The sequence below is a fragment of the Echeneis naucrates genome, chromosome 19, assembly GCF_900963305.1.
Source record: "Echeneis naucrates chromosome 19, fEcheNa1.1, whole genome shotgun sequence".
Taxonomy (NCBI): domain Eukaryota; kingdom Metazoa; phylum Chordata; class Actinopteri; order Carangiformes; family Echeneidae; genus Echeneis; species Echeneis naucrates.
Genome location: NC_042529.1, coordinates 10,532,703 through 10,556,456, shown reverse-complemented (window position 1 = coordinate 10,556,456; position 23,754 = coordinate 10,532,703). Strand labels below are relative to the sequence as shown.

The window sequence follows — 23,754 nt, the reverse complement described above, 5'->3', positions numbered from 1 at the left end:
TCAATCAGTGACTCTCTGGCCTTAAGGTGTGAGTGCGTGTGAAAGATGCCATATATCAAGAGCTGCTATAAAAATCAAGGGATGGTGATATTGGAGGGGCCTGAAGGGTCCTTGAAAGAAAATGTCTGATGGTCAAGTGAAAAACCTCAGAAAAGTAATTACAAATGAGAACAGTCTGGTTCAGCCGAGAAAAACAAAGCATGAGAGGGTTCAGGAAGATAGTAAATATGACATTAAAATCTGTTTTCGTTTTATTCAAGTGGAGTCATCCTTCATTTTTAGCTTTTATGTCAAACTAAAAGGTACCCGCAATAACATTTTGAGCCAAACAAATTTTTTAAACACAAACACTGCTCCTCTTTCAAATTTGATGTTTGAAGTTTGATGATTTAATTATTTCCTTGTAGTTACCAAAAACATAATGTGATTTCTGCTCAATGTCAAATGTATTAAATCTTGCTTTACAACCCACAGCTTCAGTTTTAATTTTGACACAGCAAAAACATTATCACTAATGTGAATCAACATCAAGATGTCTCAAAACGTCTTCATTATCTCAGCAATCCCCACCTTCCACAACCCCTTCTAACCTGCAGGCCATCTTCAGCTCCCTTTAAAAGTGAGATGAATGATATTAATCAGCACATGGGAGCTGTGTTCATCCCTCAGCTCCTGCTTGTCCTGCTATAATAAAGCAGTCTGCCTGCCCGAGTAATTACTCTCATCTGTCTCTGTCCTATGAGCAAAGACCTGGCTGGATAAAAACATGGCAGGCTGTGGCACAAGCTGAACCAAAGCATTGAACCCTTTCCTTGCATTTTGTCGACATAAAAATGACTTATAAAATACATTTACGCAGCTACTGTATATGAAAGGAGGAAATTTTACAAAGGTTTTTTGTTTTGTTTTTTTATTTGAAGACAATGCCTTGCACACCAAATGTTTATCATTGCAGCGTCCTTTTAGAGCTTTACTATTTAAGAGCATATTTGAACAAAAAAGTACTAAAAACCAAACCACATCTCAAACATAAAAGTAGGCCTCTGAAACAAAGTCACACATATATAATATATGCATGAAAACATTATAAATGTGAGGCTGGTATACGCAAGGTCATAAAGTAATGCACTTAAATGTTCCACTCTCAAAGGTTCGTTACTTGACTGATAACAAAGAAGGTGTGAGGGAGATGAAAGCTAAAGTGCTACCCTGTTTCTTTCTCCAGCAGGGTCTCCACCATCTTGGGTAAGAAGGCTTCCAGGAAATGAAAGAAGTCATGAAAAACTCCTGTCTTGTCATTGGTTGGCTCCAACTTGAGCACTGCCTTTGTGCTTTCCGTCCTACCCACCATCTGGGCCTGAGCCTTGAACTCCAGGGGCTCCTTCAGCTCTGGCTCTTTTTCAATGATATGAGCTGTGACCCGGGACTCCATCTCCATGCAGCTACCCTCTGGCCTTGCGTCTGTGTCTTTGATCAACTCCCTTCTCACTTTCCTCCTGCCAGCCCACACTATGTGCTTTTGCACACAGACCCAGTGAGGGGAATCAGACTTGCCCCCTCTCGCCAGTCTTGGCTTTTTGCCTTGAGGCGACACAGAAGCGTCACTGCCAGAAGACAGCGGCCTCTTGGCCCCTACTACAGCTGTACCCAGAGAGCTGGCTTCGTTTTGGGATTCAACACTGTCACAGCTGTCATTCAATGATGTGTTGAGGGAAGCTGAGCTAGTGTCCATTTCCTCTGCAGTGTGGGCATCTAAATCTTCACCAAAGACAGCGTCCGTGGAGGGAGTGAGGTGACACCTGAGAACACGTCTGAGTACTCCCTCTACGGCAGTGCAAACCTTCTGAAACCACAGTAGCCGAAAACCATCTCCCGCCATGTGCAGTTGATTACGCAGCCCTTCGGGAAGTGATGCTGATTTGAAGGGGATGCTGATGGTTAGCTGCTCTGTTTTGGTCTGCGGGATGTCCCCATGGGGGGTGAATAAACGAACCAGTCCCCATGATTTCCCCTTAGTGGATTTACGCTGGTATTGCAGGCTGCGACAATACTTCTCAGCCTCCTGACACTCCCTCTGGAAGCAGCGCTGAGAGCGCTCATTTAGATTTCCAGCTACGTTGTGGGAGAGTTCAAAGGGGTCCAAGAGATTCAGAGGTCCCAGTTTGGGATTATGATGAGGGGTCTTGCTGGCATGTTGTTCTTGCATGGCCTCCTCCTCTTTATTCTGGCTGAGGAAATCAGTGATTGGAAGAGCACGCCCCTCCCTGACAGATATGACACTACTGGCAAAATCAAACTTAGCGTAGAAGGAAAAGAAGCCAGATAGCAGGATACCTGAACAGAGATAACACACAATCACAGAAAGGGTGACTCTTTTGGGGTCTGTGGTGGTGATATTTGTTCAAGAAGTCATATTTAAAATGTAAGGAGACACAAGATGACATATATAACAGGAACTCTTCTGAAAAAACAAACAACAAATCACACTCTTTTTACATTTATATTTTATATTTCCTTTACTTACACAGGGCCTGCGTATTTTTGCTGGGGGGCACAGCAATGGGCTGGCTGGGGAAGGTGCAGTCCCAACCCTCAATCACACACTCTTCCTCCTCACCTGCAAAGACACCAACAAAGAATGGTTAAATATGGGTAAATTAACGGCAGAGGAAACTCCTTTTACATCATTTATGGTGGAAAAGTGGTATAAGAAACATTTCATGTTAAACAATAAAATATTTGAAACACAGACTAAGTCAAATCTCTGACTACTCTTATCTAAATGCCTTCATTTATAATGTGTGTACATCTTAAATGTTCTAAATTTAAAGTCAAGTTACTTTCATCTACTGACGGTAACAGAGTTCAACTACAAAAATGCACATTTCATTAATGTAATGTGATGCTTCACATTCCTGTAAAACTGACACAATGAATGTCAGAGCAGTTCAGTACTTACATGCAAGGTCCTTGAGCTGGTCAACTGTGAGGAGGACAGGAGGCTCGCAGTTTTGCAGGAAGAAGATCACCAGCAGCGTCAGAGCATAGTTGTTGAGGAGAGGACCGGCGCCACTGGGATTCCCTACATGTTAACATGCAGAGCATGGATAACGTAATTAGAGCAGGACCAGGAATGTGTATATACAGGCTGTAGTCAACAGACCAAAGTGACAACATCTGTCAGTGGCTTCTGCAGAATTTGCTTGGTTCCCATGCCAAAGGGAAACACCAACACCGACTGAACAACTGCACTGGTTATTCATGTCAAAATCATGGAATGCAACTATCCTGTTGCACTCTTACATGGTTTGTTTTATTAAATTATATTTTTCATTCGTATAATTCTCAGTTTTTGAGTTAATTTAGCAACAACAATAACTTATTTATATATAACCTATTTCTGTACAAAATTGTTTGCGTGCCCTGAAGCCTGTACGATAAATGCTAGCTTGACGCTGGAGGTCACTGCAGTCAGTCATAACCATTCAAGTATATCTTTTATTGTTATTTGATTACTGGCAACTGCACATTAAAAGGGAACAGAGGAGATATATAAAAAGGTATTGAATATGTTAAATGAAGAACAGTGTCAGTTAGACATGATTTTAAATCAGTTGAGCTAGCTTGTGGCATTATCAGCTTGTGTCTTTCTTCTTTTCACCGTAGCTCGTGCGTAACAAGTCTCTGAGGCCATCACATATCAGTGAGTCATGATGATGTTGGACAAATAAAGTTCTACTGACATCTGTTGGCCAGAACATGAAATAACTATCTATATTTGTTATTCTGTCTATTTATTTATCTGTGATCTGTAGCGTTGTGCTGTGACCAAGATTTTCCCCATTGGGATGAAATAAAGCTTACCTTACTTTGAAAATATGTAAATTGGAAAAAAGGTATCTGTTGCTATCACAAACAGAATTATTATTACTTTGTAAACTATAAAGTGCAAGTGATTTCACTTTACCAGCTAGCTGCTTCTGCTTAGCCCAGTAGCGGATGGTGAAAACCAAAGGTCTCAGCCTGTCCTCCATCCCCGAACACAGCTGGAGGAAGCGGGTGTTTCTTACTGCTAGTCTAGTATGGAATCCAAAAAAAGACAGCGTGAGAGAGAGAGAGAGGGAAAGAAATCTAACTGCAATTCTTTGCTGTTCAAGATAAAACATTTCTCATCATATCTGAAAACTTCCAGCAGTGAGCAGCATTTCATTGAGGAGTAATCGACTAACCTGTTGTTGAGGGTGATATCGCCCTGCAGGTTCAGTTCACGGTGTTGGAACTTTACCACAGGAAGACGGGCGCTGCTAACTACCTGGACTTTGTGCACGCTGGGAACGCAGCGCTTCAGGACTGCTGCAACAAGGTCCAGGACCTCTGCTGGTGAAGCTGTGGACAGGTCGATGTCTGACAGGATGGAGTCCTCAGAGTGGCCATCATCTGACATGCCCTCACCTGCCTGGTGAAAGAAATATGACCCGTTCATTTACCTTCTCTAATACCTTGGCTATAAATTGCCTGGGTCCAAAAATAAAGAAATGAAATTGTGCACTTAAAAAGAGCTGTTCCAACCTGTTCTGTGTTGGACTTAGTACGGGCCTGGAAAACCTTGGTGTTTTCCAGGTCCAGGTAGAGGTCTAAGTCACAGGAGTGGATGCCAAAAGTATTGACAGATGAACCAAATGGCAGAATCTGACAGTCTGCAACCCATCCAAACATGAAAGTGAGACCGACAGAAACATTTTTTTTTCACTACAGAAGAACATATTAGACTTTGTGTGCAATTGTCACCTGGAAAAAACTCTATGAAAACCTCTTGCAGGAGTTGAACCAGCAAGCCTCGGGCCTTCTTTTCATTTTCTCCCAGTTGAAATCGCTCAACCAGGTGCTGCATCTGTGCATCCACCTGGAGAACAAAGGATGAGTTATTTTGATTTGCCCATTTTCGAACAAGCGGCTCTATTCTCACTGAACAAAAAAATATTAAAGCAGCAAACAATGTGTTTCACATTTGTGTTGAATATGTTGTGCATACATTATAATTACAATGTAGAATAAACTGCAAATTTTCTTCACACTAATCTAAATAATTAAATAGAGGTGTTAATGCTCCTAACAACAAAGTGTAACACAAATCTTACAGACCTATATTCTTCAGCATAACAATCTACATTGGACAACAGGATACTTACAGATACAAGTTGACACAGGTCAGGTTTGAGACGATCGAGAAATTTTTGCAAGTTCCTGGAGTCACTCTTATTCTTGGGAATCAATTTGAACTCCTTCTTTTCCCGGGGTTTGACCCGCAGCTTCAGTCCCATCATCTGGTGCTCGACACAGGCCAGGGCCGCCTGTATACTCTCAGTGTCACTGAACTGCACGATGGCGTACACACCCTGTGAGTGCACAGTGATGCAGCACGGTTAAACCACAACCAAGCCTCAGCAATCCCTCTCCACACGGCTGCAGAGCCTGGACATTAACCACCACAGTGAGACTGTGAACAGCTACCTGACCTTATCTTTGTCCATGATCACATCTGAGACCAGCCCAAACTGCTGGAAGTACTCAGCTATGTCAGTCTGACAGATTTCAGGCTTGATGCCGCTGACGAACACGCTGTGCTGCTCCTGGGCCTTCCTGGTGGCCCGCACGGTGCTCAGTGTCCGGTGTTTCCGCCCTTTGACATGCTGCTCCAGGCTCGGCTCTGCAGGACACGGCGGGGTGAGCAATGATGGAGCAGTAAATCAAAACAAACTGTTCCACAGTAACACAAAGCACTCACATTGGTTTCTAAACATGACAGACGTGTCTAAGTTGCATTTTCATTCTTCGACTACGATAATCTTCAAATACTTCAGTGTTACAGTACAAACGAGGAGGGCATTAGGTTTAAGTTCCGCTTTTAATCTTATCAGGGGCTGTAAAGTTGTTGTTCTAGTTGTTTAACCATCTGAACCCCAAAATGAGTTTACTCACTGTTCGGTAAGATGACATTACACAGAGTGCACTGAAACCCTCTGTGCGTCGTCTTTATGTCCCCGTCCGGGTCCATGTCGGGAAAAGGTTGAATATAACTAACAAAAGATACAAATGTGCAAACTGAACAGCCTCCGCCAGGTTTGAAGCCAGCCGTCTAACAAATCTCCCTCCAACGTCGACTGCGCGTTTGTTCGGGTCCGTCCTCAAAATGTGCTCGGGTTGTTCTGCGGCTTTATCACAGTTCCCTTTCGGGCGTTTTCCAGATTAAGAGTGACTGAACGGATTCATAACTGTAACTCTGAATAATGCAAAAAAAAAAAAAAAAAAAAACTCGGGTCCAACTATTGATCGTCTCAATTCTGCTTTATTTAAAGCCAGTTATACACCAGAAAAAGATATGGTCAGGTTGAACACAGGACTAAATATAATTTCATTATTTGCTCAGTGGTCACCTTTCATAAAAAAAAAATGTAAGAGCCTCACCACCAACAAAAAAAGGTTACCTACAGTCAGCTAGAGGCTTCAGGTGATATCTTTTTGATGCAATGTGGGCCTTTTTTTTTTTTTTAGGTCCTACCACTTTAACAAATTGTAAGATTCAGACCAACTTTCCGAAAGTACAAAAGACAAAAATTAAAATTTAATAACCATTTTTTCCACCATAAAAACATTTGATAACAGTAATGAGCGAGACAAGCCATAAAACAAATGTTCACAAGATTCCCTGCAGTCTTAAAAGAAAAAAAAAAAAAAAAAGATGCAGTGCTTCATTATCATTCTATAAAACCACTTTCTAAAACATGACAAATACAGAGAATTTAAAAGAACATGGGTAATAGTGATTAAGAATATATACAAATGTTTTCATTTCTTTGCTGATCGTCCTCTTCTGGTTTTCAGCTGTGGTTCAGCAGCAGTACCTTTCTTCTCGTCCGCCTGGCTTGAGGAATCAGTTTCATCAGCAGCCTTTGCCCCTCGCCTGGCTCTCTTCGTGGGCTGAGCTTCAGTGCCATCTGAGAGATCCTTCTCTTCAGTTTTGCTGGTAGCCTGAGAAACATTTTTGCTTTCAATTTCAACCTGGTCTTCAAGTTTAGCTTTCCTGCCTCGGGCAGCTTTTGCAGGTGTTTCTTTTGGAATATGGAACACTTCAAATTCTGCTTTCCACTTGACAGATCTTTTGGACATTTTTGGATGTTCTACAACAGCACTGGTGGACTCTTCAGAGGGTTTTACCTGGTCACTGCTCAATATGGACACATTTGTTGTGGGCTTTGCTGTTGCCCGCTTCCCTCTTTTCTGTGGTTTTTCAGAGGTTGGAACAGACTCTGAAACAAGGATGGTGGATTCTGGATTGGTGTAATCAAGGGGAACAGCTGCACCTCGGCGTGCTCTCTTGGGTGGAATGACATGTGAAACCTCATGTTTCACAGTTTTCCCCCCTCGTGCCCTGCTGGGTTTAGCAAGAGGAGCATCAGCAGTTTTCTTCTCCTCAACCTTCAGCTCATGGTCAGCTTTTTCCTCTCCTACTTCAACAGCAACTCTGACCTCTGCAGGGCTTTGTTTTCCTCTCCTGTCCCTCTTGGGTTTGTCAGAGCTGACTGCAGAAACTTCAACAGCAATTTCACTTCCAGTGTCTTGTTTTGCTTTTCTCCCTCCTCTTTTCGGTTTTGTAGCCACACTAACCTGCTCAGTCAACTTTGGAGGTTCAACAGGGGCATCCTCTGATTCTTTGGGAACAACTGTTTCCTCTTCCCTTGGTTCTACATGGTCTTGCTCAGCTTTCCTGTTTTTCCTTAATTTTTTAATTGGTTCCTGGGACATCGGAGTCTCAGCTGAAGTAGCCTGTGCGTCATTCTTTTTCTTTTCATCTTCCTGCCTAGCAATTCTTCCTCTCCTAGCTCTGACTGGAGGTTCAGGCTGCTGGTTGGTCTCTACAATGAGAGCTGTGTCTTCTGCAGGATCATCTTGTTTATCAGCATCAAGTTTTGTCCTCCTTCCTCTTTTGGGTTTTCCAACTGTGGGAGTGGGTTGTTGAGGACCCACCATGAGTTGCTCTTCACCCACAACTTCACTTTTCTCTGGCTCAGCAGGTCTTTCTTTGGTTTTTCTTCCTCGACTAGGCTTCACACCAGCTTCTTCTGTAGTGGATGTGAACTCACTTTCTTGAATTGAAAACGTTTCCCCAGGTTTCTCTGGCACCACTTCAGATGTATTATCAAAGGTGCTTTTCTGAGACTTTGCATTTCTCGTTCTTGTTTGTGTGACAGGTGGTGCAGTAGCTTTGGTTTTCCTCCCTCTTCCTCTGACTGGAGCAGGGACAACAGCATCTTCAGAATTGTCTGATGCCTCTTGTTTAACTTCTGCTGCTTGAGCTTCTACCATTTTTGCCCTTCGACCACGAACAGCCTTCTTCTGAACGGCACCATCTGAATTTATGACTTTGCATGTTTCCGTCTGCAGTACAGGTAACTTCTCTGTTAAAGGGGCCTGTGAAACAGTCTCCATGACATCCAATAATGTAGTTTCATTGGGCACCAACTCCAGTGTGTTAATGAATACTTCACTGTCATCTAAAAATCATATGGAGAGAGAGAGAGAGAGAGAGAGAAGGTATGAAGAAATGCTGACATTTACATTTCTTTGAGCAATCAGAAAAAAAAAAAAAAAAAAAAAAAAAACAAAACTGTACAAGGACCATGCATTTAGTTTTTCTAAAATATGACAAGCCCTTCACAGTCACATGTAATGTGCTGGGGGTCAGAAATAGTGAAAGTTAACACAAACAAGAAAGATGACATACCTTTTTCCATGTCAGCTTGGAGAACATTATCATTGTTAGCACAAGGCACTTCCACTGATAGAAACTGTTCAGATTCCTGTTTAGCCTTTCTCCCCCGTTTGGGCTTTGAAACAGCCTTCTCCTGGAGTGTACTGTCATTTACTTTGGGACTGACATCTCCAGGAATCAGTTTGCTCTCGACTTTTGGCACCATTTCTGTTTCAGGAGCTTCCTCTTGCTCAGCTTCAGCTTGATCGTCAGAAACTTTTTTGGCATTTCTTCCTCGTCTGGGTTTGAAGGAAACTGTAGAAGACTGAGGGCCACTTTCTTCTATTGTGACCTCAACATCCGTGTTTTTGTTTCTTGTTGTCCGTCTAATAGAGGATGGAGCTGTAGTTTCAGTTTTCTTCCCTCTTCTTCCTCTGACTGGAGCTGAGGCAATTGGATCTTCAGAATCATCTACTGCATCTTTGTTATCCTCACCTGCTTTAGCTTCCACAGGTTTTGCTCTTCGGCCTCGAACGGATTTCTTTTCATGGCCAGGCTCTTCAGCAGTAGTGTTCAACTCTGTGACTTTGCCTGTGGCAGTCTTCAATTCCAGTTGTTCCTCAAAAATATTCTCATCTACGGGAACCTCTATGTGGTCATGAACAAGAGCTTCATTTACATCTGCTTCTAAAGTGAGACAAAGGAAAGAAGAAAAAACACAAACTGAAATTCTAGTACATTTTTTATTCAGTATGCATTAACAGCTCCCACAGTCATTCATGTTCTACAGGTCTTTCAGACAGAATGACCATAATTGTTTAGGATATAAATAAAAATAAGTCTTGCAAATGCAGCTTTAGCCAAAGCAAATAGACAAATAAATGAATGTAAATTTACCTTTTGTCATGTCCATTTGGGGAAGACCATTGGTCACATTTGATGGTGCATTTTCTTGTGGCTTCCCTTGGGAAAAGTTTAGTTCTATAAAGAATGGAGAACAAAAATAATCAGGTTATCAGTATAATGTAATCCCATCCTGATATATCCTCGAATATAATTTACTGCTTATAGAGTATTGTTCTCATTAATCTTTGACAACTAACCTTTTGCCTCTACACCACAATCTGAAGGCATATCAACCTGATGAAGAAATTGAGGAGAGGAGAGGGGAGGGGAAGAGACAATTAGCGCTCATTGTGGCATAAAGTAAACAATACAGAAAAAGCTAGGTTAGGATCTTCAATTTTGATCTTCATATCAAACTAATGATTAATTGCAAAGAAAGCTTGCTGTAAAGAATTTATATATTTGTCACAATCCCAATCTCACTTTGTTTGTATTTGTCTCCTTATTGCTAATGACAACATCGGCAATATTTCAAGAAAATCCAAGTGTCTACGACATTACCTCATTTGTTTTCAGCGGCCCCGTGGGATCAGTCATTGGCTCCTCCATGAGCTGTTTGAGTCCGTCAAAGTCCTCAACTGGAGGAACACCTCTCAGCCTTGGTGACTTCATAAGCCTCCTGATACCAAAATTCTCCTCAACAGGTTCAGCTTTCTCTCGAGGAGTTTTCATGAGCCTCTTCAAACCAACCATGTCTTCCAGTGGAGCGTTTTTCTCCTTAGGTGTTTTCATTATCCTCTTGACATATGTGAGGCACACTAATGGGGAGCTCTTCACCTTTGGAGTTGTTACGTCTGTTGTTTCTGGTACATCTTCAGATTCATGCATGTGTGCTGGTGTCTCCTGAAGTTCCTCAACATCTTCACCAACCTCTGGAGTTTTGGGAGGATTCAGAAGTGTTCCTTGAAGGTCTTCATGAGATTCAGCCTCCTCTTGTGGTGTGTTAAACATTCTCTTAACTCCACTGAGGCACTCTTGTTGTTCAGGCTTCTGTTTTGGAGTCATCAGAAGTTTTCCTCTGATGTCATCTACTGGTTCAGCCTTCTGCCTTGGAGTCTTCATGATCCTCTTAACTCCAGTGAGACACTCTTGTTGTTCAGGCTTCTGTTTTGGAGTCATCAGAAGTTTTCCTCTGATGTCATCTACTGGTTCAGCCTTCTGCCTTGGAGTCTTCATGATCCTCTTAACTCCAGTGAGACACTCTGGTTGTTCTGGTTTCTGTTTTGGAGTTGTTTTCAGATCGTTGCACTGCTGTTCAGTAGATTCAGAGAGAATCTGCAAGGCAGGGATCTCGCTGACAAAGTCAGATTCTTGATCTCCATTAAGGAAGCGTTGCACAGCTTCACTGTATTTTCTGTCTTTCATGGTAGATGCAACACCCAAAGGAGACACCATCATTTCACCTATGAAAGACACATTTCATCAGTTCATGCTTTGTTATTTGGTTTAGAATGTTATAACACATTAAATTAAACTAAAGTTGGTTGGTAAGAATGACTTCTCTTAGCACTAGTAAAACTGCTTAAAAAAAAAAGATCATCATCATGCACGTACGTGTCCACAGCCTATAGGGACCTAAATGGCAAAAATGGCAATGCAGTGTTACATGAAAACTACAACTTTTGTACTCCTTAAATCAAAGTTTTCCTTCATGAAACACAGCTCAGATTTTTAATTATCATTCAGGAAAAACAGAAAACAGTATAGCCCTTTAATCAAATGATGAATAACAAAATATGAAATTGAGGTCCTCTTCAGTATCAAATCATATAAAGTATTTTTAATAATAACCCTAAACCTGTCTTCTATATTGCTAGGATCTTAGGTAAAATTCAACTTCACATAAAGTTCTATACTGATTTTGTGTCACACATCAAGTTCATGGTTTAAGTCGTACCAAAAGTAAATTACAGAACTCAAAGACATTTTACCTGGCTCCTCTGGTGTGTTTAAAACCGATAGCTCTCCAAGACCTCCCATTGGTGTCTCAGTGACACTGCTGTCATTGATGACAGACGTCGTCCTCCTCCTCCTCCTCTTTTCATTTACAGGGGTTTTAAACATTTCAGAAATTCCTGAAACAATGTATATTAACAAGTATAGTAAAGAACAACGTGTAAAGGTTCCCATTTGTCAGGAAAGAAAATGTTTGTTACCACTTAAGTCTTCATCCATTTTCATGTTCTTTTTGAGGACAGCAATATTGGTGACCAGTCTTGGAGCAGCACCTGTTGGATGTACCATCTTTTGTTTGTGAGCTCTGCCCACAACAATGGTGACAGGTGAATCTGCATGTCCGGTGCTAGAATGGCCTGCCAGCTTTCTTGCAGGGGTCTGAAAGATTAAGATATGGTCAGTGCAGGTTTCAATGGTGGTTTCAATGGTAGCCATGCCAATATCACAGCAAAAAGTGGTTGAAACACAAGTGAAAAACATGTTTAACTCAGCTGAAAATTTACATTTTCCCATTGCAGTATGTTGGTCACTTATTTAAGTGGTCGTATGCAGCAAAACAGAATATTGCACAAATGCTGTTTGTTGGAAGATGTACATTGTAACCGTTGCAGTATTTCACTATACCTGTGGTTTGGGCACATCCTTCTTCATAGTCTTATTGGTGCATATTCTATATGCTGGAACAACCGCTTGGACTTTAGTTTTACCATATTTAACTCTGTCTGCCCAGCTGTCTTTCACTGAAAAGACAAAGGAAAAAAATTAAATGAAAAAATATAGTAAAATTTTCTTCAATTTGTCAACAAGCTCTTGTTTATGGTATTACAAAATATCCATGTTAAACTTAAATGCTAAATGTATTTAAATGGCTGTCACAGTTTCTCATGACATCTACCATTAGCAAAGGTCTCTGCTGTTTTACAGCTAAGAAGGTAGACAAAAGCTACACTGAAAATGTTAGTGTCTAACCTACCTTTCAGAGATGCCCGTGAAATACCACTTCTGCGCATTACTTTTACAGCACTGTGGGACACGCTCGGAGTGTTCCTTGAGGTGCTCTTCATGCTCATCCTCCTCAAGGGGATTTTAGGTGTAACAGTGGCTGGAGGCATCTTGTCAGTAACAACATCTGCAACTGGAGAAGGCGTGCTAATGCGTGACACAGAGAAACGTCCTGTGGAGGTACGGATCCCTGAATTAGGAGTATTGGGCTGTGTACTGGTTTTAGGGGTGTTTCCTTTTGCAGGAGACGGAGTCTTTGATTTCTGCGATTTCTTTCCAGGAGATGCTGCCTTTGGAGAGAGGGACTCAGATTTCTGCGATTTCTTTCCAGGAGATGCTGCCTTTGGAGAGGAGGACCTAGATTTTGGTGACTTCTTTCCAGGTGTTGGGGTCTTAGGAGAGGTGCTTGATGGGTTTTTAGGTGATGAAGTCCTCTTTTTTGCAGGACTTTGATTACTTGAGGTGTCTGGTTCAACCTCCTAAACAAGATACATGTTTAATAAGATTATACGAGTCTTTAGAATTGCATTATGTTTAGATTGTTGAGTCATTTTGTTTAAGTCTTACTTTTAGGAAGCCAATGACTGATGCTCTTCTCAGGAGTGACTGTTTGGGTTTGGACAGACACAAGCTTCTCCGCGGAGTGGCCCCCTTACGCAATGGAGAATCAGGAGGCAGTCGTTTGTCAAATAACTCTGGGCTCAAGTGACCCCCAAAGGACACACGCTTCCTCTTCATTTGTTGTTTGGGTAAGTCGGCTGAAAGTTCTCCACTCTTTCGTTTTTTAGAGGTCCCATTTGCTGAAAAAGAAGTTATTAACATATCTCAATCTAACAATTTTTCTTTAACTTCCTGGAACAATGACAGAAATATGATTAGAACACTTTACAAAAGAGAAACTGAACATAATCACTTACCATTTTCAGTTTTCCCTGAGTTCCTTGGTGATGCCTTTTGAAGCCGATTTGTTTTGGGGGAAGATATTGCTTTCTCTGGGTCCTTTGTCCCTGCATCTGTTGCTGGTGTGGTCTCCTTACTCCTTCTCACTGTCGACTTTGATGGTGGAGGAATGGAGAAACGTTGTGGGGTGGTACGGTTTCTTTTTTGAGGTGAAACTGCACCGGACTCTTCAGGTACAGATTCAGACACATCAGATGGAACCTGGAAGGACTGCCTTTGCTTAACAGACTTTGGTGTCCCGTTACTTGTACTTATAGTCTTGCCCTTGGTTTCATCAGCATCAGGAAAGACTTTAGCATCATCCTTCCTAGGAATGCTTTTGTCTTCAGAGGAAATGAGAGGTTTCTCATCATTTTTCTTGGCTGAACCCGGTTTCGGAGTGCAAAACCTTGAGGTAGGTGTTTGAAGAAAACTGACAGAAGATTTGCGAGGGGTTTTGATATCCAAAGACTTTTTTATCATTTGATACAGCTCATTAAAGGGAGAATTGGTTTTGTTTTGTGCCAGACTAACATCTTCATTAGAATCCACCACCACTGTTTTCTCCAGAGATTGTTGGATGTTGTCATGACTTGCTCCATCTTCTCTCACACACACAAAACATGAGGGGGTGACAAAAAAAAAAAATAAAAATAAAATAATATATATATATATATATATATATATATATATATAAGCATAAAGACTGGAGCAACCCAAATAAAATTTTAAAGAAAATCATATCTCAATCCTTTGAGAGACACATGGAATTTGCTCTTACATTAGTGCATTTTCTCCAATTAAACTACAAGTTCAAATATAGCACTCTAAATTCATTTAACAATCTCACCAGTGAGGACTTCAGAGATCCTCTTTTCTCCCGTTTCAGTGACAGTGTCTACTACCTGCTGATCTTGAAGCACCTAAACAGAAGACATTTCCATTAGACACTTAAAGAGCTCCAAAGTTCTAAATATAAAAGCTGAATTTAATGTAAATTACTTTAAGAGTTTCACTTTTGCCACCCTTTGAAGACCTCTTCTTTGGTGTAGGCGCTGGAGGGTACTCAAACCTGAAAGTGCAAGAAAATGTAACTCAAAAATTATCAGTGCTAGTGCAATGGCTCCTGTTCTTTGAATAAATTACATTTTATATTTAACATCCCATTTCAAGTGCACTTGACAGAACAAGCATGTAAGGAGTGAAGAAATCAATCAACAACAAGTGTGTCATCTTTAGACATAATTGAAAAACTTGAATTTGCCATATTTTGGGGGAAATTTATATTCACTGATTCCTGAGACCAGCTGTGGAAAGATACCAATACATACATTTGAGTCTTAACACTTAATAGTCTGTGTGCTACAGACATAATTTTGACATGCTGTAAGACGCATATAAACACACACACAAATACATTAATTTGAGAGCCATACCTGAAAGAGCGGTCAATAACTGTTATTACATCTCCATGCTTTAAACGCTCAGACTGTTGCAAAACCTCTCCGTTGACAAGGGTTGGATTCACTGAGCTCAAATTTGTAAGAATAGCCTAGGGGAGACAAAAATCACCTAAAATATTCTGAAAAGTAGATAAAATGTGAATATGTCTGATAGGCTTTACCTCAACGTCAAAATTGACCATTTTCAATTAAATTTACAAGTTATTAAAGCGATCAGTTTTTGTTTTTTTTTTTTTTTTTACATTTGCAAAATGAACATTGGGATGATAATGTTAAGATATTAGTGTAGCTGCTCAACCACATTTGGTCGTCATCCCAGATTTACTTTGAAACACTGATACAATATATTCAACATTTAAATCGTTACCTCTTTATTTTCATTCAAGTCAATTCTGCAATGCTCCTTGGAGACTTGAGGAAGCTGAATGCGAATATCACAGTCAGGCATCCTGTAAGATCACAAAGAAATGTGGCAACAGACAACATTTAGTTACATGTTCAGATAATGTCTTCACATTTTGGTGTAGCTGATTAATGTTCATAAGAAATGAATGAAGTCTAAGAGCAGACAGACAAGTCAATATGAAATGAAGGTTTGACTTCAGTTTTACAGTTTTTTTTAAACACTCGATGTCAGAACGGATTTTGAAGGCCGCCTCTAAACCAAAAGGTTTTACTGTACCTCCATCAGCCCCAACACGAGGTCACACATTAACCGTTGACTCAAGTGTGCTGTTTGTTGTACACAGCTACACTGAGGTACAACTCTGCAATATGAAAACACGACAAAGCTCTCTACATTTCTACAAAACTCACCTTCCAAACAAGCATGCTGCTGTCAGAGGAAACTCTGTCCCATCTGCTCCGCTCCTCTTCAGCACCACTATTTTACCATGCAGGGGCATTTTAGCAACGTTACCTGAGAAGGTCAGCAAACCAGCCTTAAAACACAACAAAGTAAATATATATATTTTTTTTTATTTGTGAACATTTTAGAGTCCGGAGGAAGATTTCGACGTAACTACCAGCAAACCGAAGTCGCCTGTCGAAACGCCATTAGTTGTACGTTTGTGAATATTCAAGGGGAAGCTACTTTGTCAGAAATATAATTAGTCGTGTGCCATTCAAATCATCTGGTCGTTGTTTCCGTAATTTAAAACACAACACACAATTCTGCGACACCTTACGGGCGGTGACATTTTGTCATTTTGTCATGAATCGTTTGCTTTAGTTAAAATGAAATTGTCCTGTAAAACGTAACGCTGGTGTCGAAGCTAACGTCGACAGGACGACACACAGTAGATTTACCTTTAATCCAGCTCAGACACACGTCAACCCTCGGCTGTCCATAAACATCGGCTGAGATGTGGCGAAGAGAAATAAAACTTATTAGATCATATCAGAGCGAAGGTACAACTAAAGTTTGGCTAACCTGTAAAGAACACGGACGGACGACCAACGTAAATCTCACCTTGTCCTCTGTCGACTCACTCAAACTGAACTCTGGTATCACTGCGCCAAACACAGCACGGAGGTGTCAGCCCCCGCTGGCTGAATAGCTGGATTGGAATAGAGTTTTGTGAAAAAAATATGTATTATTTACTCCCACTGTATTTTAAAATGTTTGTTTTTGCTGGATGTGTCGAATTTAACTTTCGTTCACACAGGGGGAACTATTTTGTTTACGATATCGGCGGAGCAATCCCACTTCAGTCAGAGGATGGTGGTTTGAAAATGTTTGAAATTCCGCGCCAAGGATTGTGATTGGTTGAGACGTCACCGTTTCTCCAAGGAGGCGGGACGTAGTGTCAGCGGGAGCAGTCTAAAGCCGCGGCCCGGTACCGGCACAGAAAGAAGAAATAACTGAGATTACTTCCGTTTTCTCTATCATCCGAGTCTGAACGATGTTTTATCGTGACAGATGACCGGATTCTCTCCGTTCCATCCGTCTGTGCCTCATTCTTGACGCATGTCGCGACGCTGGTCTCGGTCACGTGATACGTTACCGCTAAAATTAAATCCACAAGCTCGCAAAACGAGTAAAAAACAAGCATCTTTGGAAAGTTTCTTTGAAAAGGGCAAAAGACCCGATGAGGGGACAGAAGACTTCCAAAAAGGAAAGCTGCATTTAGGTTAGGGCTTGGGGGGCAGAGAGGATGTTACGAGCTCGGCTCATCTTCATCATCACCAGCCACTGGGCTTCTTTCTGACCACCATCTGCCACATTAAAATGTAATTCACATATAAATAACAACTCTAATGATATTTATTATTTTGTTTCCAACTTATGCAAGATCCTCGTGACCAGACTGCAATTGCATGGATTTACATTAAATGATGTATTTAGTGGCATGTAATATATTTTATGGTCATAAACATTTTCATACATACCCTTACACAACTTTAACTGTAAAAGTGTACTAACTAAAGTTAATAAATTGGTTATCAAGGGGTTCAGGTTTTACAAATGAATGAATAAGTCAAATATAAAGAAGTAGCGACAACTCTCACCTGGTGAGGACGGCAGACTTTCAGTGTCTCTGCGATCACAACATGATTTTAAAGCAGCACAAGTAAGAGTTTATTGTGCAAGGTCTGTGCAGATTAATATATACAACTTTGTCATTTCTATTAAGTATAAACCTGGTCTAACCAATCAAATAATTCTGTTGCTGGGAAACATTTTATTATTATTGAATTAAGCATGCATGTGTTCAACTGCATATGCAATCAAATTTTAAGCGATGATGTGCTGTCTGTTAATTAATATGTACTAGCTTTAGCTTTAACCTTGTCCTATTGCTCGTTTTAAATCAGGTCATTGTCATTAATGATGGCTGATGGCAAAAATGCAACACAGAGTTCAAATATCAAAAGAGACCTGAGAAACAGAATGAAAAGAAGCACACACTTGAACAACACAAACACATTTAATAATTATTAAATGTTGGCTTTATTTTTATCTTTTTTTGTTGTTTTTTTTTTTATTTTTTTTAAAGTCGCTTGATAATCTTGACATTGCAACATATTCCATACTTCTCCAACTGACGGTGTCTGTTGCTATTCCAGATTAGCTGTGGAGGGAAAAGTTGTGCGCCGTTCTGGACAGGTTCCTAAATGATGAAAGCAGCTTTGACCGTACAAATAAAAAGAACATATGAAAGACTCAGAGAGACTCCAAACTGGCATTTTTATGTCATAATGTTGCGGGATCAGTGTCTCTCTGAATAAGTCCTGGTATGCCAGGCTGAACAAAAGTGAGTAATTGAAGAAAAATTCAGGGGCTCAGTAGCAGAAGTGTGTGTGCATATGTGATTGTAGGGTTAAGGGGTGCAGCACAGAACATATACAAAGAACAGGCCAAGCACAAAAAAAATGATTCCTTCCTGAGACATTGGCGTGTGTACAGTAAAGATGGTCTGGATGACGTGTGCTAACGGTGAAGGCGTTTTGGCATAAAGTGAGTCACAGGGTGCGAGGTTGCTCCGGATCTGGCAAAAAGTCACATATTGGTTTCTACCACAGCGAGATTTGTGAGGACTTAGTTAACAAACATCACATTTTGGACCTTCACTTGCCTGACCACTTGAAGAGTAGAGGGATTTCTACAATCAAGTCTTTTCCCATCCACTGCACATTATTGATCCATTCAGAGACTACCGAGAATCACTCGTGTTTAATACAGTGTGTATGTACACCTTTCTTCACATTTTAACTCTCTTTGAAGCTGGGCTGCCTAGCTCACTTGAATCTTGCAGGCCACAGGTGGCGTCAAGCATACCGTTTTGGGAAACACCATCTCTTTCTGCTACATGGCCAAAAAGCTATCCCCGACTGGAGTGCTACTGTGGGTAAAAATGTGTTTTAAAAGTGAAGGGGGCAAAGGTTGAAATTGTTTGTGAGAGCCACATTCTGAACAGCCAGTGATTGGTTAAGGGTCTGTCCAGTATTTAGTAAGACACAAAACATGAAAGAACTTCCTTCAGTAAAATGTGCTCAAAATGTCTTTTTCTTGAATCACAAACCTATGAACAAAACACATAAAAGGTATTCTAAAAAAAAAAAATAAAATAAAATAAAAATCAGGTGAAGCCTAAAACTCTTCATAGTTTTAAAGAAATGAATACAGCTTATATACACAAACTCAAAGGCTACTTAAAATACACCTTAATAATGAATCTTCATTAATTTGATTTCTTGAAAGGACCTGTGACCATATCATACAACCAAGTTCATACAATCATTTTTTCTATTCTCTTGGAAAAAAAAAAAACAAAAGAAAGAGAAAAGGAAAACAAATCCAACCTGGAATAGTAGGTGATATTCTTTGCGACTTGTTTTCTGTGCACATTTGTTTGTATTTGTCGACTGGAGAGAATTTTCAACATCTTTTGCTTTTTGTTGTTTAGAAGGATCTACAAACGTGATAAAACTGAAACAATCTCTCAATACTCTGGATGGGTATGAAAAGATTCAAACTGTGAAGCAGTACAACAACAACTTCTAATCTCAGAAAACATGTCCATATTTCAACCCGCCATTCTGCTTTGGACATGTCAATCACAATAGTTCCTTAACTTTTCTATATATATTTATATATCTTTTGTACGAAATCAGGTTTTTTGAAGTTGGAAAAAGAGAAAAGACCCAAAGTCTATGAGGAGGGTGGGGTCTTTTGACAAATCCACAGCTTGCAGTCTGCCTCAGAGTACAACAAAAAAAAAAGTGTCTGGTGTTTGTCAAGTCAGTCTGTATGAATTGTCCTTGTCCATATATTTGTCCTACGATGCTCCACCCAGTCTCAGTTCCATTCAGAGCTGGCCTCCACTGCATCCAGAGTTGTTTCCATCAGTCTTTTGGAGAACGGTGGAGAAGGGAGGAGCAGCAGTGGACAGAGGAGTGGAGGGAGAAGAAGGAGGAGTCATCAGCAGTGTTTACGGGTAGTCTCTCAGAGGCATCCTGTTGTCCCGGCCTGCTCTAGCCTCGTGTCCCCTCACGTCAGGACAGTGCATCAGAGTGAGGGAAAGCAGATCAGGAGGTGGAGGATTTGTGTCATAGGTGAGGAGGAGGTCGGCTCTGCCAGTCTCCAGTGTTCAGCAGTCAAGAGTCAAGATCCCTCCTCCTGCACCCCTCCCCTTCAGAACGTCGGGTGAGGAGACTGAGAGTGTTGTGAGAAAAAAAAAAAAGATGGGCCGCTACTACGGCGATTGTGTGGCTGGACTGCTTTGGGCAGAGCTGGGGGAGAGACTGGGGCTGCAGCTGCCTGGGGGGGCGCCACTCGGCCGGCCACCTGCCGCGCCACTTTCCAGACCTTCTGAGTTCTCCAGCATCTCTTGGATGAGAGGGGGCATAGAGCCGGGGATCTCCATCTTCAGGGTGATGACACGTTCAGCTCCTGTAGAGGAAGTTGGACAGAGACAAGAAACTATAAGATACCAAGCCTCTGACAAACCACAATATGAAATGGGAAAAAACAAGAATAAATTCACATTCATAAACACATATCTAAAATGTCAAGTTGTGATCAGGACATGTATAGTCAGACCTAAAAAGTCAGTTTGTCTTGTTACATACCTTTAGCACTGATGCTTCTCAGATCAGTGATCTTCATCAGCATCTTAGGGAACATGTGAGGTTTGTGGGGCCTCCTCTTCCTCACATAAATCTTCAGTGCCTCCAGAAGAGGCTCCTGCAGGACGTCCACCTTCTCTGCTTCTTCCAAGTCCTGACGATCTGTGGATTAATGCAGAGTGTAGACAAAACATGTCAATACTGCACTACTGTTGTGATTATAGTTAGCCAGTAGGTGGTGCTCAGCGAAAGCTGCTGTCAACCAGAGTCAGGGAGGACAGTCCCAGTTTACAGACCACAGCTGGACAAAACTGTTTCTGGCTTTTTCAGGCTTTCTGCTGATGATGTAAATGTGCAATAGGTTTTTACCTCCACACAGCAAACAGATGGCACTAAGCAGCCCTGTCTCTGCATCATCCATCTCCAGAGGAAGGAGCTGGTTGGCGAAGGCAAAAACCAGGTCGGTAAGGGGACCAAAACCGGCATTGTGCATCTGGGTTCGATTTAGCGTGAGTCCATCTGAGAAAGTCATGGTGTCTTGCTCTGGTGTGTAGCGTGTGCAGATTCGGAGTATCTGTGAGCAGCAGAGGCAGAACGGGTTATTAATGCTTTAACTAGGCAGTCGATTAGAATTTACGAAATGCTGCTCTACTCCTATGACATTATGGGTGATGATCGGTGAAATTTTGTGGAGAGAAATGCGGGCCGTGATTCTTACCAGGATGTCCAAACAGGCAGCTTTGAGCAGAGTAATCTGGTCGGCAATGCTGAGCGTTGTGAAGCCTGGCAGCTGCTTAGCAAACTCCACCGTCTTTATGATGCACTTGGTGGAGAGTTCACTAAACTTATCCCACAGGTCTACGTCCAAGGACACACGTCGTTCTGAGCTGTTAGTCTGTCGGGAGGGGAAGAGGTGGCAAAAAGGCAAAAGAAAAAAGTCAATAATTGCATGTGAGGGTAATCTATAGGTAACAAAGGTGGACAAATTAAGGGACAAACAAGCTGACAGTGTCAAATACTTACTGTAGTGTATTTGCCCAGCTGGCAGAGAGAGGGGAAAGTATCCTGGTGTGCCTTACGGACCCTGTCAATCATCTGTTCTGTGTCAGGACTCAGCACGTAGCTCTCTGTGCACTCCTGCTTCTTCTCATCCTTTTTCTTCTTGTTCCTGTCATTTCTCACAGCTACAGGGAAGCAAGGACAAGAACACAAGTGTTGGTTTGGTCAAAGTCCCCATCTCCCCTTGTGTTTTACGTTTAAATGATCGCTCACACCGTTTCTCCGTTGAAACAGAAACCACATACTGTTTGCAAATTGTCAGGTAAAGGTTTGAAAGGGCGTTGGAACCTGGATATTGTATATCCTAGATTAGCACCACCTGACACCACAGAGAAGTAAACTGATATCAGAATAAAATCAAAGTCCGCAGCAGGACAGTGTGTTCCTTGCTTGGTGACCATGAGCAGCGAACACATTTTCACTTCCCTTATGCGATGCAATAAGATAAATGTTGTCGGACAGCTCCATTGACAAGGGCTATGGTAATGGGGAGAGGGGGAAAAAAACCTTGAAATAATCTGGTTTCGTTTCCCTCTGGGCAATCTAGCTGAGAATAGTCTGCTCACCCCAAATGACAAAAAACACTAGGCAGGGTGCTTAGCATTGGAATCCCATTACAGGCTCGATCCATTTCTCCCAGCCCATCCACACTGGGGTGCAGTTTAGCTATTACTTGGGTTGTGTGTGTGTGTGTGTGTGTGTGAATTGAAGGTGGGGGTGGGTTGGGTGAGATGGGGGGCTACTTGATAAATAGTGGTGGGGGATGGAGCCATCCATAAGGCTGACAAATTGCCACAGCTTTCATTAGGGGTCCCGGCTAATCTAATAACATAATATGACAAATATCCTGCCTCTAATGGTTTTAAAAGGGCTCGACTGCTCAGCCCATACCAGAAAAAAAAAACAAAAAAAAAACCGTCTAGCTTTCTCTCTCTATGCCACACACTTCTCCCTCTCTCCTGTTATACAACACTCTCTTGCTGTCCTTGTCCTCTCAGTTTGTTCCATTCTTACCAATGTACCGTTTCTCCTTCCTAAAATCACATTGCTTTTGCTTTAAATCATCCCCTTTCCTAATGTCATCTCTATAATTTCTCCTATCCCTACTTTCCCTTGGGGTACCTGAATTTCCCCTTGCCGCTGACCTAAGATCAGATTTTCCTTGTCTTAATCCTAACCTTGACCATTAAGGGCCAGAGCTCTCAGGCTGATGGGAGATCAGTGTCTGTGACAGAGGAGCCTGGCCCCGGGCCAGGCAGGGATGCACTACTCTGTGCTGCTGCTCATCCATCAGCCGCAGACAGGCCTCCCTGCCTGGGAGAACATGAAGGGAAGGAGGAAGGCGGGGGCTGGAAGTCTGATGGTGCACTGTGTTATTGCTAAGCACTGCTCGGCTCAACAAGAAATGAAGGAGACCCTGCTGTGCAGGTTAGGTTGCAGGTTATTTGCCAGCATTTTTTGTTTCTTTTAATGTTGCTTAATGTTGCCATAGTCACCAATACATATATGGACATGGGAACGGAGCAGCAAGATGCGGCAACTGACACATGAAGAACTAAATAATGTACGTACTAATTCAGTGAAAACAAGCAAATCAGTACAAAGCGCTCACTTCTATATTTTTTAACGAGCTAATTATGACTTGGTTCGTGAATGAACGTCCTCTGTAACAACCATTTGATGCCAGTTGCATAAAACTGGAGTAAGATGCTGACCATATCTGGGCCAGCGCTGCTTATGCTGCTGATTAGAAATCTGTGTCCTTTCTGCAATGAGGGGAGGGGTGGAGGGCTGCAAAACAATCGATGTCCAATTAATTCACAAATAAAAGTGGGGCATCCCTAGCGCCCAGACTTTGCCCTCACTGACAAATTGGCAGCACAATCATAAGCCGCACAACACAATTTAATGAAGTCATTAAAGAACTATTAGGAACGACTGGCGATCTGTCATGGCGAATTGCCACATGCAATAACTTGAGGAGGAGGGGGGACTGTAGCAGGAGAGCAGAAATGAAAGAAATACTGCCTTCCTTTCTGTATTGAGCATGTGTGTGTGTTTGTGTGGACCCAAATGCGCCTTTTGATGTTTGTGTGGGTGTTAACTTCA

General features: G+C 41.7%; 3 protein-coding genes across 5 annotated transcripts in view; all 3 read right to left on the bottom strand.

Moving 5' to 3' along the window:
• Positions 1–919: 919 nt before the first annotated feature.
• Positions 920–6,166, bottom strand: tut1 (terminal uridylyl transferase 1, U6 snRNA-specific). The gene is made up of 10 exons (XM_029527893.1): positions 5,980–6,166; positions 5,517–5,707; positions 5,190–5,396; positions 4,789–4,903; positions 4,570–4,697; positions 4,230–4,456; positions 3,968–4,077; positions 2,960–3,082; positions 2,525–2,617; positions 920–2,334 (listed from the first exon to the last, which is right to left on the bottom strand). Exons 1-10 carry the CDS (start codon positions 6,053–6,055, stop codon positions 1,205–1,207), a joined length of 2,400 nt encoding a protein of 799 aa, XP_029383753.1. The 5' UTR covers positions 6,056–6,166; the 3' UTR covers positions 920–1,204.
• Positions 6,167–6,490: 324 nt separating this feature from the next.
• Positions 6,491–16,479, bottom strand: mki67 (marker of proliferation Ki-67). Of its 2 annotated transcripts, XM_029528403.1 has the most exons (17): positions 16,324–16,479; positions 15,832–15,934; positions 15,383–15,464; positions 14,989–15,104; positions 14,555–14,624; positions 14,403–14,475; positions 13,531–14,154; positions 13,181–13,413; positions 12,585–13,092; positions 12,236–12,351; positions 11,812–11,989; positions 11,587–11,730; positions 10,157–11,058; positions 9,853–9,889; positions 9,647–9,730; positions 8,783–9,436; positions 6,491–8,552 (listed from the first exon to the last, which is right to left on the bottom strand). In XM_029528403.1, exons 2-17 carry the CDS (start codon positions 15,918–15,920, stop codon positions 6,847–6,849), a joined length of 5,616 nt encoding a protein of 1,871 aa, XP_029384263.1. In that variant the 5' UTR covers positions 15,921–15,934; positions 16,324–16,479; the 3' UTR covers positions 6,491–6,846. The 2 variants fall into 2 exon arrangements, with proteins under 2 accessions (XP_029384263.1, XP_029384264.1); XM_029528404.1 differs by lacking the exons at positions 14,989–15,104; positions 15,383–15,464; positions 15,832–15,934.
• A 1,459-nt stretch (positions 16,480–17,938) lies between these two features.
• raraa (retinoic acid receptor, alpha a) overlaps positions 17,939–23,754 on the bottom strand; it is a 131,516-nt gene continuing 125,700 nt past the window's right edge. For both annotated transcript variants that reach the window (XM_029527111.1, XM_029527110.1), the window contains 5 exons: positions 21,610–21,770; positions 21,305–21,481; positions 20,956–21,160; positions 20,590–20,748; positions 17,939–20,410 (listed from right to left, as the gene is read on the bottom strand). In XM_029527111.1, coding sequence (XP_029382971.1) covers positions 20,214–20,410; positions 20,590–20,748; positions 20,956–21,160; positions 21,305–21,481; positions 21,610–21,770 — 899 coding nt within the window. In that variant the 3' untranslated portion in view covers positions 17,939–20,213. The remainder of the gene's footprint in view (positions 20,411–20,589; positions 20,749–20,955; positions 21,161–21,304; positions 21,482–21,609; positions 21,771–23,754) is intronic.

Coding starts and splice junctions, on each gene's coding strand:
- tut1 (XM_029527893.1), bottom strand. CDS start 6,055: ATGGACCCGGACGGGGACATAAAGACGACGCACAGAGGGTTTCAGTGC. Junction 4,457..4,569: donor CTAAGTCCAACACAGAACAG/GTTGGAACAGCT, acceptor TTCTTTCACCAG/GCAGGTGAGGGCATGTCAGA. Junction 2,335..2,524: donor CAAAAATACGCAGGCCCTGT/GTAAGTAAAGGA, acceptor ATCTCTGTTCAG/GTATCCTGCTATCTGGCTTC.
- mki67 (XM_029528403.1), bottom strand. CDS start 15,920: ATGCCCCTGCATGGTAAAATAGTGGTGCTGAAGAGGAGCGGAGCAGAT. Junction 15,465..15,831: donor GCAGCATGCTTGTTTGGAAG/GTGAGTTTTGTA, acceptor GTGATCTTACAG/GATGCCTGACTGTGATATTC. Junction 11,731..11,811: donor AATGGATGAAGACTTAAGTG/GTAACAAACATT, acceptor ACATTGTTTCAG/GAATTTCTGAAATGTTTAAA.